We start from the raw sequence: 12,739 nt of genomic DNA, 5'->3' as shown, positions 1-12,739 counted from the left end.
GCTGCCTTCAGTGGTACCTACCTACAACATATGCCAAAATCCCTTCTCCCATGTTTTGTGCTATGCTACTCTTCTGCCTTCCTCATTCCCCTCAGGAACATAACTTCACTGTATTATGATTATTATAGCAAAAGTTGTCATTGCTCATCTACTCCCTATTGTTTTCTGGTCAGTTAAAAGCAGACAAATCTGCATGTCATCATATCCGAACATGAAGGTCATGTTGGGAAAAACCAGGGTAAATACCAGAGAACTGAACAATGCGCTGAGTTTCCTTTACTCTAAACATGAGTGATGCATTTGCAGGAAATGCAGAGGAACACAATGACTGATATGGTTTGGTGGGCATGGTGGGCACAGGTTGACAGACTAAATATCTTTTCTGAAAGAGCTGTCAAGCACTGGGATGGGCTGCCCAGGGAGGTGGTGGAGTCACCGACACTGGAGGTGTTCAAGGAACATTTAGATGTTGTGTTGAGGGACATGCCCTAGTGAGAACTGTTGGTGATGATTGGACTGGATGATCTTGTAGGTCTTTTCCAACTTTCGTAATTCTGTGATTCTATGATTCTCATTGTCTTTTCCAACCTTAATGATTCTATGATAATCTGTTAATTCCCCCCCTGGTTGGCTTATCCAGTATCTGTTTAGCAAGAATTTACTATGACATCCTCCAGCCAATATGTCCCAACATGTTAAATTTCCCAGTGAGGACAGCTTCATCTACTCCCTCACCTGGTCGAGGGTGAGGGTCCTGCCAAAGCATCATGCTTAGTGATTCTTCTTGGATCTGACTGCAAGTTCAGGCACAAGCCTAACACATCAGAACCACTACTTCCCACAGATGACTTCCTTCTCCCTGCCTGTGTCTCCTAAAGGGACCGTCTCAGTCCACAGTAGTGCCTGGGAGGCATTAGCTGTCCCACTATGTCTCAGACATCACAGTAATGTTGCAGATCCGCAACCACATGCTGACTCTCATACTTCCTGCTCACCTCTCAGACTGTGTGCAGATGTTCACATACCCTGTGGGTGGATGTTCTTCTGCGGGTGTTCTTTTGCCCTGTTTTGCCCGAGCCCTCCTTTATTCCCCCCACCTTTTGCTTTCTTACTCACCATTTCTTCGCCTGGCTCTGGACTGTTACCTCCTCCCTCTCACATCACTCCCACTTCAATTTTCTCCTTAACAGGTTGACCAGCTTCTTGGCAAAGATAGTTTGCCTCACTAAGTGAATGGGAAAATGACAGATTATTAATTTACAGACGTAGAATTTACAGGGTAAGCTAAGCTTGGTTCAAGGCCCCTTAACCAGATCTACATCAAGCTGCTCTGAAATCTATCTGTATAGAACATCCATTCTTCCTCAGCCACAGACACATTAACTGGAGCTCAGTTCTGCCATAAGATAGGTGATTTATCCCTGCCAATCTTTTGTGCGTGAGCCATCTGATTCTGGAGAAGTCAGGACAGGATCCATCATAGAGCTGTAATCCCACTGATGCCACAGCAAGATCGAAGTTAAATTTCACGTGTTCATAGATTTCTTACTTGCCATTTTCTTTTTGTTACTCTAAATACCCTGTGGGGAAATTCAGCCAAAAAGCAATAAGAAAGACCTGTTATCTTTGAACAATAAAGTAAATACTGCTGTAATCAGAAACTGTACAGCAGAACGGCCATTTACTCTTTTTCTCTACCGAATTTTTTTCTCTACCGAAACACTATACTGTGCTAATAAAAATGAGTAAATAAAAATGAGTAAATAACCTCACATAATGCATAGAACATAAGTGAAAATAATACTTAAAATTTTGGCTAAAAACATTTGGATGTTACTCTTTACAGATAAAATTTAGCATGATCCAATATGTGTTGTTTTGAATAGCAAAACTTTCATTAACTTCAGCAGGGGTTTCCATTCAGCTTTTTTTCCAAAGTTACACAACTGGATGAAGGAGAGAAGATAACAGCAGAAGAGGCTTTGTTTCTAAATCAACAGTCATTCTTCCGTCTCTCACCATATAATGACATTATTCAAAATGGTACTAACTGGGGTCACTACACTATTACAAAGATCACAGCTTTAAAGTTAGGGATTTTTTAGAGGATGCCACGTGTATTTTATGGGATCTATGACAGGTTAGTTATTGCAAATCATTTCTGTCTCAAACACTCTTCCCTTACACAGTTCCTTCCAGTAAGATGGCTCCTCCTTAACTCAAGAACTAATATCAAAACAGACCAAAACTAAAGAAAAAGTTGGTAAAGAAGTAAGACTACAAATCATTCTTAAGGAACTAACAAATGGAGAATGAAATAAAGGACAACTTTTAGGGTTATGACTTGTTTTTGTTTTTTTTTTTCATTGAGCGTGAAATATAAGGATCAGTAATTTTTACAATCATCACAGGTAAGGGTGAGTTTGAAAACACAGATACTGGGAGACATTGCTCAATTTAAAGGATGCAGAAAAACAACACAGCTACTCTCAGTAAGAGTCACAATGTGCAATTACTACTTTAAATCTCCTTCATTTGACAGAAAATCTAAATCAAGTTTTTATAGGTTGGAAATTAGCTCTTCAAAATGCAAAATTTTCTTTTTCTTACAGAACAATCATACCTACCTAAATGGCTTTGCAAGGCATTCAGATAAGAAAGATCATGTATGCAGAACAAAACACATCTGGCTACCCTGCATTTTTGTTTGAATAAATCTTTCTAAAGAAGTATGGTTCTCACATGGGTTCAACATGAGAGATTGCTATAAAGAAATCATATTTTCACCTTTCAAGGGGATGCTGACATCATCTTTCACCTATCCCAAACTACCTGTACACAGTAGCAACCTCCCTTAAGACACATTACAAAAGGCTGTCACGCCAGTCTGCTTAAAAATTCAGAGAAGGCAAGTGCACATCTCCTGGCCAGTTTCCAGATGATCAATAACAGTGAACAAGACCAGCCCTTTATAATTAAAGTGGCACAGAAAACATCTGAGACCCCAGAACAATGCTATTAGGACAAGATTAGGCACGAACCTGTTTGCCACTGTGGGTACACAGCAAAGTGTGTACAGCTGTACAAAAACATTCTGTGTAGTTGTACACAGTGTTACTAATGTTAGCCTGTCACTTTAATATTGAAATATTTAATATTGACTCAAAAGTCCTCCACAGCTCAGTGACAAACTTCAAATAACATAAAAACGTAAGTTACTACAGGAAAAACACAATCAGAAATGCAGGGCTGGGGAAAGTGCTAATGCTAAAAGTAATTCAAATCTTACACTTTTTCCAAGGATGTACAGGGAATAGTATTAGAATAGTATTAGAGAGAAAGGAAGGTGATGGTGGGAAATGTCTGAAGAGTTAATATGTTCTGGCATCACTTTGGAAAATGTTGTCAAATATATTACTCCTAGTGAAACAGGATTTCAGAAATCCTGTGCTCTCTTATAAAAAAAGAAAAGCAAATAAATGAAGAGAGTACAAACTAGTCACAGTTCCTTCACAAAGTCTGTGATTTATAAATAATAAACAAAACCAAACAGCAGGAAACCCTCCACAAATTAAAAAAAAAAAAAAAGGAAAAATAGAAAAAAACAGATCAAGCCCCTCCCAGCTCTCCTCTGATTTATTGAATTTTGAAGTTTAAATGTAGTGCAAATCCAGTAGTGTAAAAAATCCAGTAGTGTAAATACATCACCTTAATATTACTGTAGACAAGACATCAGAAATAAGTTACTCGTCTGTGGAAACTGTAATGATTAAACAAAGATTAGTACAGCTCTTTTACTCCGGCCAAGCACTTGCTGAACCTGAATGTCATTCAAGGTTTTGTTTGGAGTAAGACTTCATCTCCACCGTAAGCAACAAGAACCACTTTGTTTCAACAACAGAAACTTAAGAACTTTAAGAACCTTAAACAAAAGGAAAAAAAAAAAAAAAAAGAAAAAAAAAGAAAAAGCCTAAACCACACTGATTGCACTGCACATTTTTTCTGATGAGTTTCAGTGATAGACCCTGGAAATCAATCTTCAGATATATAATGTGAAAAGAAGTTAGTGTATTCTGAAGAAAAAAATAAACACTAAAACCTCAATCATAGTACTGTGATCTGCAGGATGGTACAGATGAATGCATCTCTCCTCCTCTTCCCCCTACATAAGAGAATACTGTTACTTTCTCTGATGCTTTCTGTTGCCATGGCATCCTTTCTACTGTAGGTCTCTTCACCCTCATGCTATTTCCCCAATTGGCACTCAACCTGTGGGCATCTTCCTCACAGCTCCACAGCTCATAAATCTGTATTTCTGTCTGAAATGACACTCTTCAGCTACTGAATAAGGTGCATTGTTCTACACCTCAGATTCAGGTTTCAGTTAGACTCACAATACTGCTTCTGAATACATGAGGACTGAGGTTCTATTTGTACAGTAAGCAGCTCATTCAAAATCTCTGTTTGTATACATGTGTCCAGCACCTACCATGAGGGTCCTGAGCCCAAGATAAAAACAAAACAAAACAAAAACAAACAAACAAAAAAAAAACCTTCAAGCACTCTGACAAGTACCACTCTTTTTTTCTACTTGAATGCTCAATTTGTTCTCTCAAGTTCAACATACTTCTTCCCAAGATGTTCATTTTCCTGGCACATAATCTGTGCTATGCATGCATCTCTGTCAAGATGTCTGTCCATCCATCTCTGTTGGCATGTCCCACCGAGCCGACTGAAGGCAAAGACACTACCAAAGAAGAAACCTTCCCAAGAAGAAACCTCTGGATCCCAAATAAGCACGCTGTTTACCTCCCTCAACTCCTTTGCTCGGGTAGCGGCCGGTTCTCCGCCAAAGGGAGGGCAGTTCCCAGCCGCTACTTCGCAGCTCTCCGGCTGCAGCGCACCGCGCGCTCGTGGGAGCCGCGCTCTGTCCTGCTCTTATCAGCTTCCTCAGAAAAGGAAAAAGAAAAAAAAAAAGAAAAGAAAAGAAAAAAAAGAAAAAAAAAAAAAAAAGAAAGGGAAAAGGCAACAGAAGAGACTTTCACCTGTTACAACTACAAAGTCAGATTGACCGCCTGCAAAGTGTGATTTTCCTCCGAAAAAGCAACAGGTTTGTCGACACCGCCCTCATCCCACCACCTGTTTCACGAGTGGCCCCGTTCCCCATCTCGATCCCCGTTCCCCATCTCGATCCCCGTCCCGGGCTCCATCCCGGTCGCGGGCACTCACCGTCGGCGCGGGCGCGGAGGTTCCGCTGCGCTTGGCGGAGCCGCGCCGGGAGCTCAGCCGCCGCCAGGACTCCGCCAGCCGCCCGCGGCCGCTGCCGCCCGTCGTCCCCTCGGCAGCGCAGCCCCGCTCCGCCGCCCCGGGGCTCCGCGGCTTCTGCCCCATGTCCGGCACAGCCGCCAGCCTCGGCCGGCCGGCTGTCGGTGCCGCGCCTCCCTTAGTTTTAACGGTGCTGCCGAGACGCGGCGGGGGGGCAGCGGGGCGGGCCGGGGCGGAGCGGAGCTGCCCGCTCCCCGCGGCCGCGGGACTGCCTCGGAGGAACCTCCGGAGCTTGCCCTTTGAGAGGAGAGGGTGGGGGCAATGCCCGTGCTGGAGAGTGCGGTGTGCTGGGAGGCGGTGGGAGCTCTGCGTAGTCCGCGGCGAAATCGAAGTTGTAGTTGTCAGCCGTGAGAGGCGCCGGTGCGAGCGGGGAAGAAGAGGTCAGGTGCTGTGCGCTGATCAGGCGTGACTTGTTACAAGAGCTGTTTCTTTCTCTGGATCTTGCAAAAATCTTAACCAGGAGGTTGCTTTTCATTAATTTGCATTAACAGTTCTACTGAACTAAACTGCTAGCTTCCCCTTCTTAAAATCCAGTAGCCTTGCCACGCTAAGTTCAACGCTTTCCTCCCCAGTTTACTTGAAGGAGGATGCAAACTCCAAATCAGCAGCAAAAGGCTGCACGGTACCTTTTGGCAGGGCACACTTCGTGGAGGGCTGTTTTCCTTTCTTAAATATAACAGAGAGCACCTCTGGAATTAATGCTTTGTCTGCCAGAATTGCAGGGGTCTCCTGCAGCTCCTATTCCGGGTTTCTGGGCTCACAGTGACCCAGAAGGCATTTCAGGAATGTGTACACCGGGTCCATCTGCTTTACCTGCTGAGTACAGTGCATCGATTTTTTACTGGAGGGAAACAATGCCTCTCTTTGCTCTCTGAACTCTGCTAATTTTTCTCTGTGAGATGACAGAATCCTCAGGTTCCCACGGCTGAACTGACAGGATGGCTAGTCAGCATGTTGGGAAAACAAGCTCAGACAGCAGCATTACAAGGTAAATATTTCTTCTTGTGCGATGTGGCCATGCTAACAACAACAAAAACTTAAAAGTACCACCAAAACAGGCTAAATGACTAGGTGGACACTGTGTTATATAAGGATCGTTAAAATAGTGTTTCATAGGCACTAACTTAGACTTGCACTTATGATTTAACCCTTCTTATAAGGATTTCTTAGAAGACTGTTTTACTGAAAAAATCAAATGTATGTGGCTATCTTGAGAAGCTGAACTTTCTATTTTTTCTATTTTCTAAAGATGATATGACAGTATAATTGACAATATTGTTCTAGTTATCGCCGCAGTATTTTAAATGGTTTATGAAAGAATGTGATTTCTTCACAGTGTGCTTGATGTCTTGATAGTAATCAAGAAACATGGGTCAGAGTGTCCAAACAACCTGCTGAATTCTCAGTTAACTCTAGGTTGAAAGCAAATGACTAAGAATTTTGTTAAGGCATGAGGTAACCTAACAGCCTCCACTCCCATAATCAGACTCCAAGTCAGGTTATATATTTCCCATTCTATTGGGATACACATAATTTGGAGAGTCTTTTCCTTCCAACACCAGTAACTACACCATGCCAGCCAGCTGTCCCACCATATCCCATTCATCCCAAAGTAGCCCAGTAGTGTCCCAAGACATGGGGTTCCATCTCCCTTTGCTTGTGCAGACTGGGGCTGTGGCACCAGGGTGGACCCTGACCAGAAAAGCACTGCTCATGGAACAGTCAGATATGTGCTGCACTGTGCTGCATGTCTAGTGTGGCCTTCATGGCTGCGCTGGGCTGCCCAGAGCTCTTGGCCCCAGGACAACCACAGCAGCTCCTTGGAGCATAACAACCTCCAAGCAGTGCCCACAGGATGCCAGCAATTACAGCACCTGCATGGTCTAAACTGTATCTGGCAGTTCTGGAAGCATTGTTTCTGCTTGGATGCAGAACCGATGAACAGAGTGATTTTCTCATAAGAAAATTGTACAGCAACTCAATTGACCAAAGTGAGAGAATCTCTTCTATGACAAACTGCATGTGAGTCAGAGACCACAGAGTATTGACTCTACCACCTGGGATTCCCAACAGCTGGTGGGATGCATGATGCTATTCTCTCCTTAGCATCTTAGCTCTGGCTGAAAACACTCTATCTGCACCCTTGAATGGAAGCCCTACTGTCTCATGGACTATTATGGGTGTAATTTGCAAAGTAATCCCTGATTTTAATCCCATTCATCACCTGTTGTTCCCCTGCAGATTTCTGCCTCAAGGGAATAGGGTCAAGAAGTGATGAGATGTCCCATCTCTGGAGGTGTTTAAGACCAGGTTGGATAGGGCCCTGGGTACCTGATTTACTACTAGAAATAGCAGATGGCAGCCCTTCCTGCAGCATGGGGGCTGGAACTTGGTGATCCTTGAGGTCCTCCCCAACCCAAGCCATTCTATGATTCTGTGATTCTATGAAGAACCCTTTACTGGTGGTAGCTGAGGCTCTGTGGGGATGTCCCATTGCAGTCAAAGGAGATGAAGTAAATATATAACAAATCACCTTGTGTAGAAGGACTTGGGGATAATACTGGAAGAAAAGCTTGCAGCCATCTGTATCCTGGGCTGCATCAAATGAAGTGTTGCTGTCAGACTGAAGGTGATTCTCCCCCTCTATTCTGCATTCATGAAATCCCATCTGGAATAATGTGTTTGGCTCTGGTGCCTGCAGCTTCAGAGGGCTGGAGTACAGCCCCTGTGAAGAAAGGCTGAGAAAGTTGAGGTTATGCAGCCTACAAAAGAGAGGGCTCCAGAGAAATCTAAATAACATTCCATTACTTAAAGGATGCCTCTATAAGAGATGGAGAGAGATCGTTTATTGGGGAATGTAGTAACAGGAGGAGAGCAGCCTTTCATTACCTAAAGGAAGAGTATATGAATGTATGGGACAGACTCTTTAGCAGGATCTGTATAGTGATAGTACAAAGGGAAATGGTTTAAAACTAAAAGAAGAGAGATATAGATTGGACATAAGGAAGAAGTTTTTTACAATAAATGTGGTGAGGCACTGGAACAGAGAGGTGGTGAATGTCCCCAAAGACATTAAAGATGAGACTGGAAGGAGTTTGAGCACCCTGATCTAGCTGTAGATGTTCCTACTCATCACAAGAGAGTTGGAATAGAACTTCCAACCCAAATGATTCTATCATTTTGTTGTTGTATGGTTCTATGGATTGGGTGAACTGTTCTCATGATGACTCTTAGCTTCATTTATTCTCCACTGAGGCACATCAATGCTTAGTCAACATTGCTGAGTAAGTTAATTAACTTTATCACTTTTATTAACATTTACAGATCAAATCTTCTGATGTCTCCTCTATCTATCTGCTAGTTGTAATTGTTAATTTCTCAAAGCACTGTATTACTTTAATTGCATTAATTACTTTAAAATGCATTAATCTAATGATTTTCAAATTCCACAAAAATCTGTAAATGACATTGTTTAAAAAATAATAATAATAATAATAATAATATAAATAAATAAATACCAGAACATATCCTTTAGGGAGTCTTGTTTGGGGTGGATATAATCTCTAAAGAAATTCATGGTCAGAGTACAGAAATATTTGTTAATGCCTCATCAATAGACTGCTTTGTCCTTTTGCAGCTAAAAGTTTGTTGCCTTCACCTGTGTTGTTACACAGACAGTGCTATACTGCTTATGCAGTTCAAATATCATGTAAATATGAAAGACAAGCAAACAAATGTTCTTATTTAAAATAGAAATGCCAAATAACCACAAATTTAAAACTAAAACAGAATGAAACTATAGTTAAGAGATATCTAAGTTTCTCTAAGTCTAATACATAACACAGGTCACATAACATCAGAAAGTCAAATTTTGTGAAAAGCTATTCACATTAATGGACTTAAAAATGCTCTTTATTTAAGACTGAACTTACAGCATAGAAAACAGTTTTCTTCTTTCTTCAGTCTGTAAGAACCAGACCATCTCAGTACCACCTTTTTGTGTAAGTTACATGGTCTGACAGACTTTATGGTCACGTGTATGTTTGCATGTTGCACCACAGAGGACAAGTCTGTACCACTTATGTTACATATATCACATGCTTATTCCTTATGCACTTGTAAGTATCATTGTGACCTTAATCAAGCATACTGTCTGCTTAACTGGAGAGTTAACCTTTTCAGCCTGAGCAGAGAAGAACATGCTTATATGTTATGTATACAGTAATCCAGTATCTTTATTTCATCCTTTGTCATTTCACCGACCTTGGGTAGTGGCATTGGGTGGTGGCAGGGCTCCATTTGCCTGGCTTACATATTCTTGCTTGGCAGAGTCCAATACCACTGAGGTGTTTGTCACGGGTTTGAACTACATGGAGGTCTGTCTAGTGGTCTATTGGTTGGTGACCCTGAACATAGCAGGGGGGTTGAAACTAGATGGTTACTATGGTCCTTTCCAACCCAGACCATCCTACAACTCTATGATTCTATGACTGGAAGTAGTCACTAAGGGCCTGTGAAAGGCTTTCATTTCATCTTGCTTTGGTAAGACAGAAGTTACAGAGTAATTTCAGTTGGAAGGAGCACTGATAGTCACCTGATTTAACTCTCTGCTTAAAGCAGGTCCCTTTAGATCAAGATGCTCAGGTCATTGTTTAGACAGATCCTGGAGGCAAATTAAAAAAAAAAAAAAAAAAAGTGGAAATGAAGATTTCACAGCTTCTCTGGACAGCATTTTCCAGTGGTTAATATGTTCTTGGTGAAAAAGCTTTTCTCTACATCTAATTGGAATTTCTCACTTGTGTCTGTTGTCACTTCTCATTTCACCAAACATCTTCATGAATAGTCTGGTTTCATCTCCGTACCTTCCCTTAAAGCAGTTAGAGGCCAAGTAAGTCTCCCTATAGCCTCTGTTCTCAAGGACAAAGAAATCTATTCTCCCAGTCAGTTCTTATAGGTTATGTGAGTGAAAACTTTTACTGATTAGAAGTAAACTCACATTCACAGGCCCTGGTTCTCATGGGATAATAACCTCCCTAACATCTGCTGGAGAACCAACACAATGGGGTATAATCAATCCAGAAGGTTCCTGGAGAATGTTGAGGACAACTTCCAGTTCCTTCTGATAAAAGAGTCATTGAAGAGATAAGCTCTGCTGGACGTCATATTTACAGAAGGTGAAAGCGTCACAGGGCATAAGAAGGTCAAGAGCAGCCTTTGAGATAGAAGAGCTCAGAATTATAAAAGAAAGAGCAGTACGAAATGTAAGATCACAGCTCTGGACTTTAAAAAAGGAGACTGCAGCATTTTTTGGAATTTGCTGGAAAGAGACCCATGAGATGAGGTTCTGAAGAGGAAGTCCCAAGCAAGCTGATTGCTATTCAAGGATCACCTCCTCTGAACTCAAAAGCAGAAGGTAAGGCAGAAATGCCAGGAAGCATGCACAAATGAACAAGGAGTGACTGGAAAACTAAAACATGAAAGGGAATAAGAAGAAGGTGGAAGCAGAGGCAAGTAAACTAGGGGGAATACAGAGAAGTTAGGAAAGTCATTGCCCTGAGTATAGGATCTAGCCAGATCATTTGTCATGGTCAAAGGCCTGACAGTGAAGGCCCTGTGGTTATTTCATACCTGTGTTGTACTTGCGATAACCGTCTTACAAACTGTTAATGTTGAATAAAATTATAACCAATAAGCAATCATGTAAGTACATACCTCTCCTTGCTGTGTTTCTGGAAACAATTTTTGCTCTCCACTTTCTGGTACTGAAGAATGAGTTTGTATTTTGTGTATGCTTTAGGCAGAGGCAGTCTATTGTTACAGCAGTGTGTTGTTGCCAGAGAACTGAGTCTTCCTGTCAGTTCTTTGCAGGTCTATCATTGCAAGCCATAGAATCATAGATTCACCAATGTCATTACAAGATCATCTAGTTCAGCTATCTACTGACCACCTCTTCTATGCCTGTCCTGTCTTACCAGGGTCCTTTCCACCTTCAGCAACAGAGCTGTATTCCCCATTTTCCTTTTGACACATATATTTTGGAAATCTTTCTTGCTAACCTCTCACCAGATTCAGTTCAGGTTGGCTCTGGATTTCTCAATTCTGCGTTTCATCAGTTTCTGTGTTACTCCTGGATTACTCGTCCTTGGATCCACCTTCCATATACTTCCTGTTTATCACTGGATTTTGCCAGAAGCTTCTTGTTCACCCATACACATCCGGTTGTATTTTTGCCTGACTTCCTGCTCACTGGAACTCACCACTCTTGAGCTTGGAAGGCAGTGAATACAAATGAACAAGTCTATAATTTATACAATATTATGGGACATAGGCAACTGAGTTTTGGGATGGGGACTTGAGTGCAGTCCTGCTTTTGCCTCAGGGTCATACAAGATCATGCTGTAGCTTCTGCTGCATGTTCATAAGTTTGGTGGAGGGCAGGGAAATACTACATGTGTGACAGTTTCTCAGCTGATCACGCCTGCATTGATGCCATTTTGTCCAACTCTTGGAAGCCATTGAGAAGCATGAGGTCCTAAAGGACAAACTCTTTCCTCTGTCTTCTCTAATGGAAAACTGGCAGCAAGAAGCCACAGTGAGCAAGGGCCAGAGTCTGTAAAAGTAGCTAGTCTACATGCACGCTATGATACCACTGCTGAAATAGCATCCTAGTCTACGATAAGGAAGAATCTGGAAAGAGTTTAATACTGGGAGACAGCAAAAGCAGGCCTTTTCTGGTGGGTGACAAATGTCTCAACTGGGCTGATATTAATGGAAAAAATATATCTGATAGGAACTTGGTTCATTCATTTATATCAACATCCTTATACTTGTAAAAGACTTGCAACTAATACTTCTGCATACATGAATTATGGAAACAACTATGAAAATACAGCTTTGAAGATAGGAGGGGACTTTAGCTCTTCATAAAGTAATATTCCAAAATTTATGGCAATATAAGGCAATTTATGCCTTATTAGCATTTAAAATAAAATATTTCACGATACAAAGTCATTGGCAGTAATTTGGATATACTGTTATGCTTACTACAGCATGTAACAAGTATGTTTCAGGTACTTCAGTAGCTTCACTAATGCTACATACCAAATAAAATCTTGAAAGTTTCTTCTAGTCATCATCAGACATAATTGACCCATTACTTAGCATCTTTTATATAACCAACAAGCAAAACTTGAGCAGATCTAAAGTTAGCATAGATGTAAACTACTGCAAACAAATGAAAGAGTGGATAACTTAGGTCCACACTAAAAATATTGCAGGGCACTTTGTGGTAGATGACTATAAAATTCCATCCTTATGATACTACCAGAGAAGAAAATTGTTTTTATCTATTAAGTACTCTATTATATGCTCAGAGGAAGTAGAAATTTTATTATTAGTGGTTCTAATAATTCTC

The 12,739-nt window shown here is 41.4% G+C and overlaps 1 protein-coding gene across 2 annotated transcripts in view; it reads right to left on the bottom strand.

Moving 5' to 3' along the window:
• TRPM3 (transient receptor potential cation channel subfamily M member 3) overlaps positions 1–5,710 on the bottom strand; it is a 382,389-nt gene extending 376,679 nt beyond the window's left edge. Inside the window, exon 1 of one of the 2 annotated variants that reach the window (XM_090130625.1) lies at positions 5,230–5,710. In XM_090130625.1, the coding sequence (XP_089986751.1) occupies positions 5,230–5,391 (162 nt within the window). In that variant the 5' untranslated portion in view covers positions 5,392–5,710. The remainder of the gene's footprint in view (positions 1–5,229) is intronic. The other variant, XM_090130627.1, reaches the window with a different exon arrangement.
• Between the last annotated feature and the right edge of the window lie 7,029 nt (positions 5,711–12,739).

Source organism: Phasianus colchicus, chromosome Z, assembly GCF_987193195.1.
Source record: "Phasianus colchicus chromosome Z, bPhaCol1.hap1.1, whole genome shotgun sequence".
In the NCBI taxonomy this organism is placed as follows: Eukaryota; Metazoa; Chordata; class Aves; order Galliformes; family Phasianidae; genus Phasianus; species Phasianus colchicus.
This window is presented reverse-complemented; position numbering and strand designations above follow the sequence as displayed.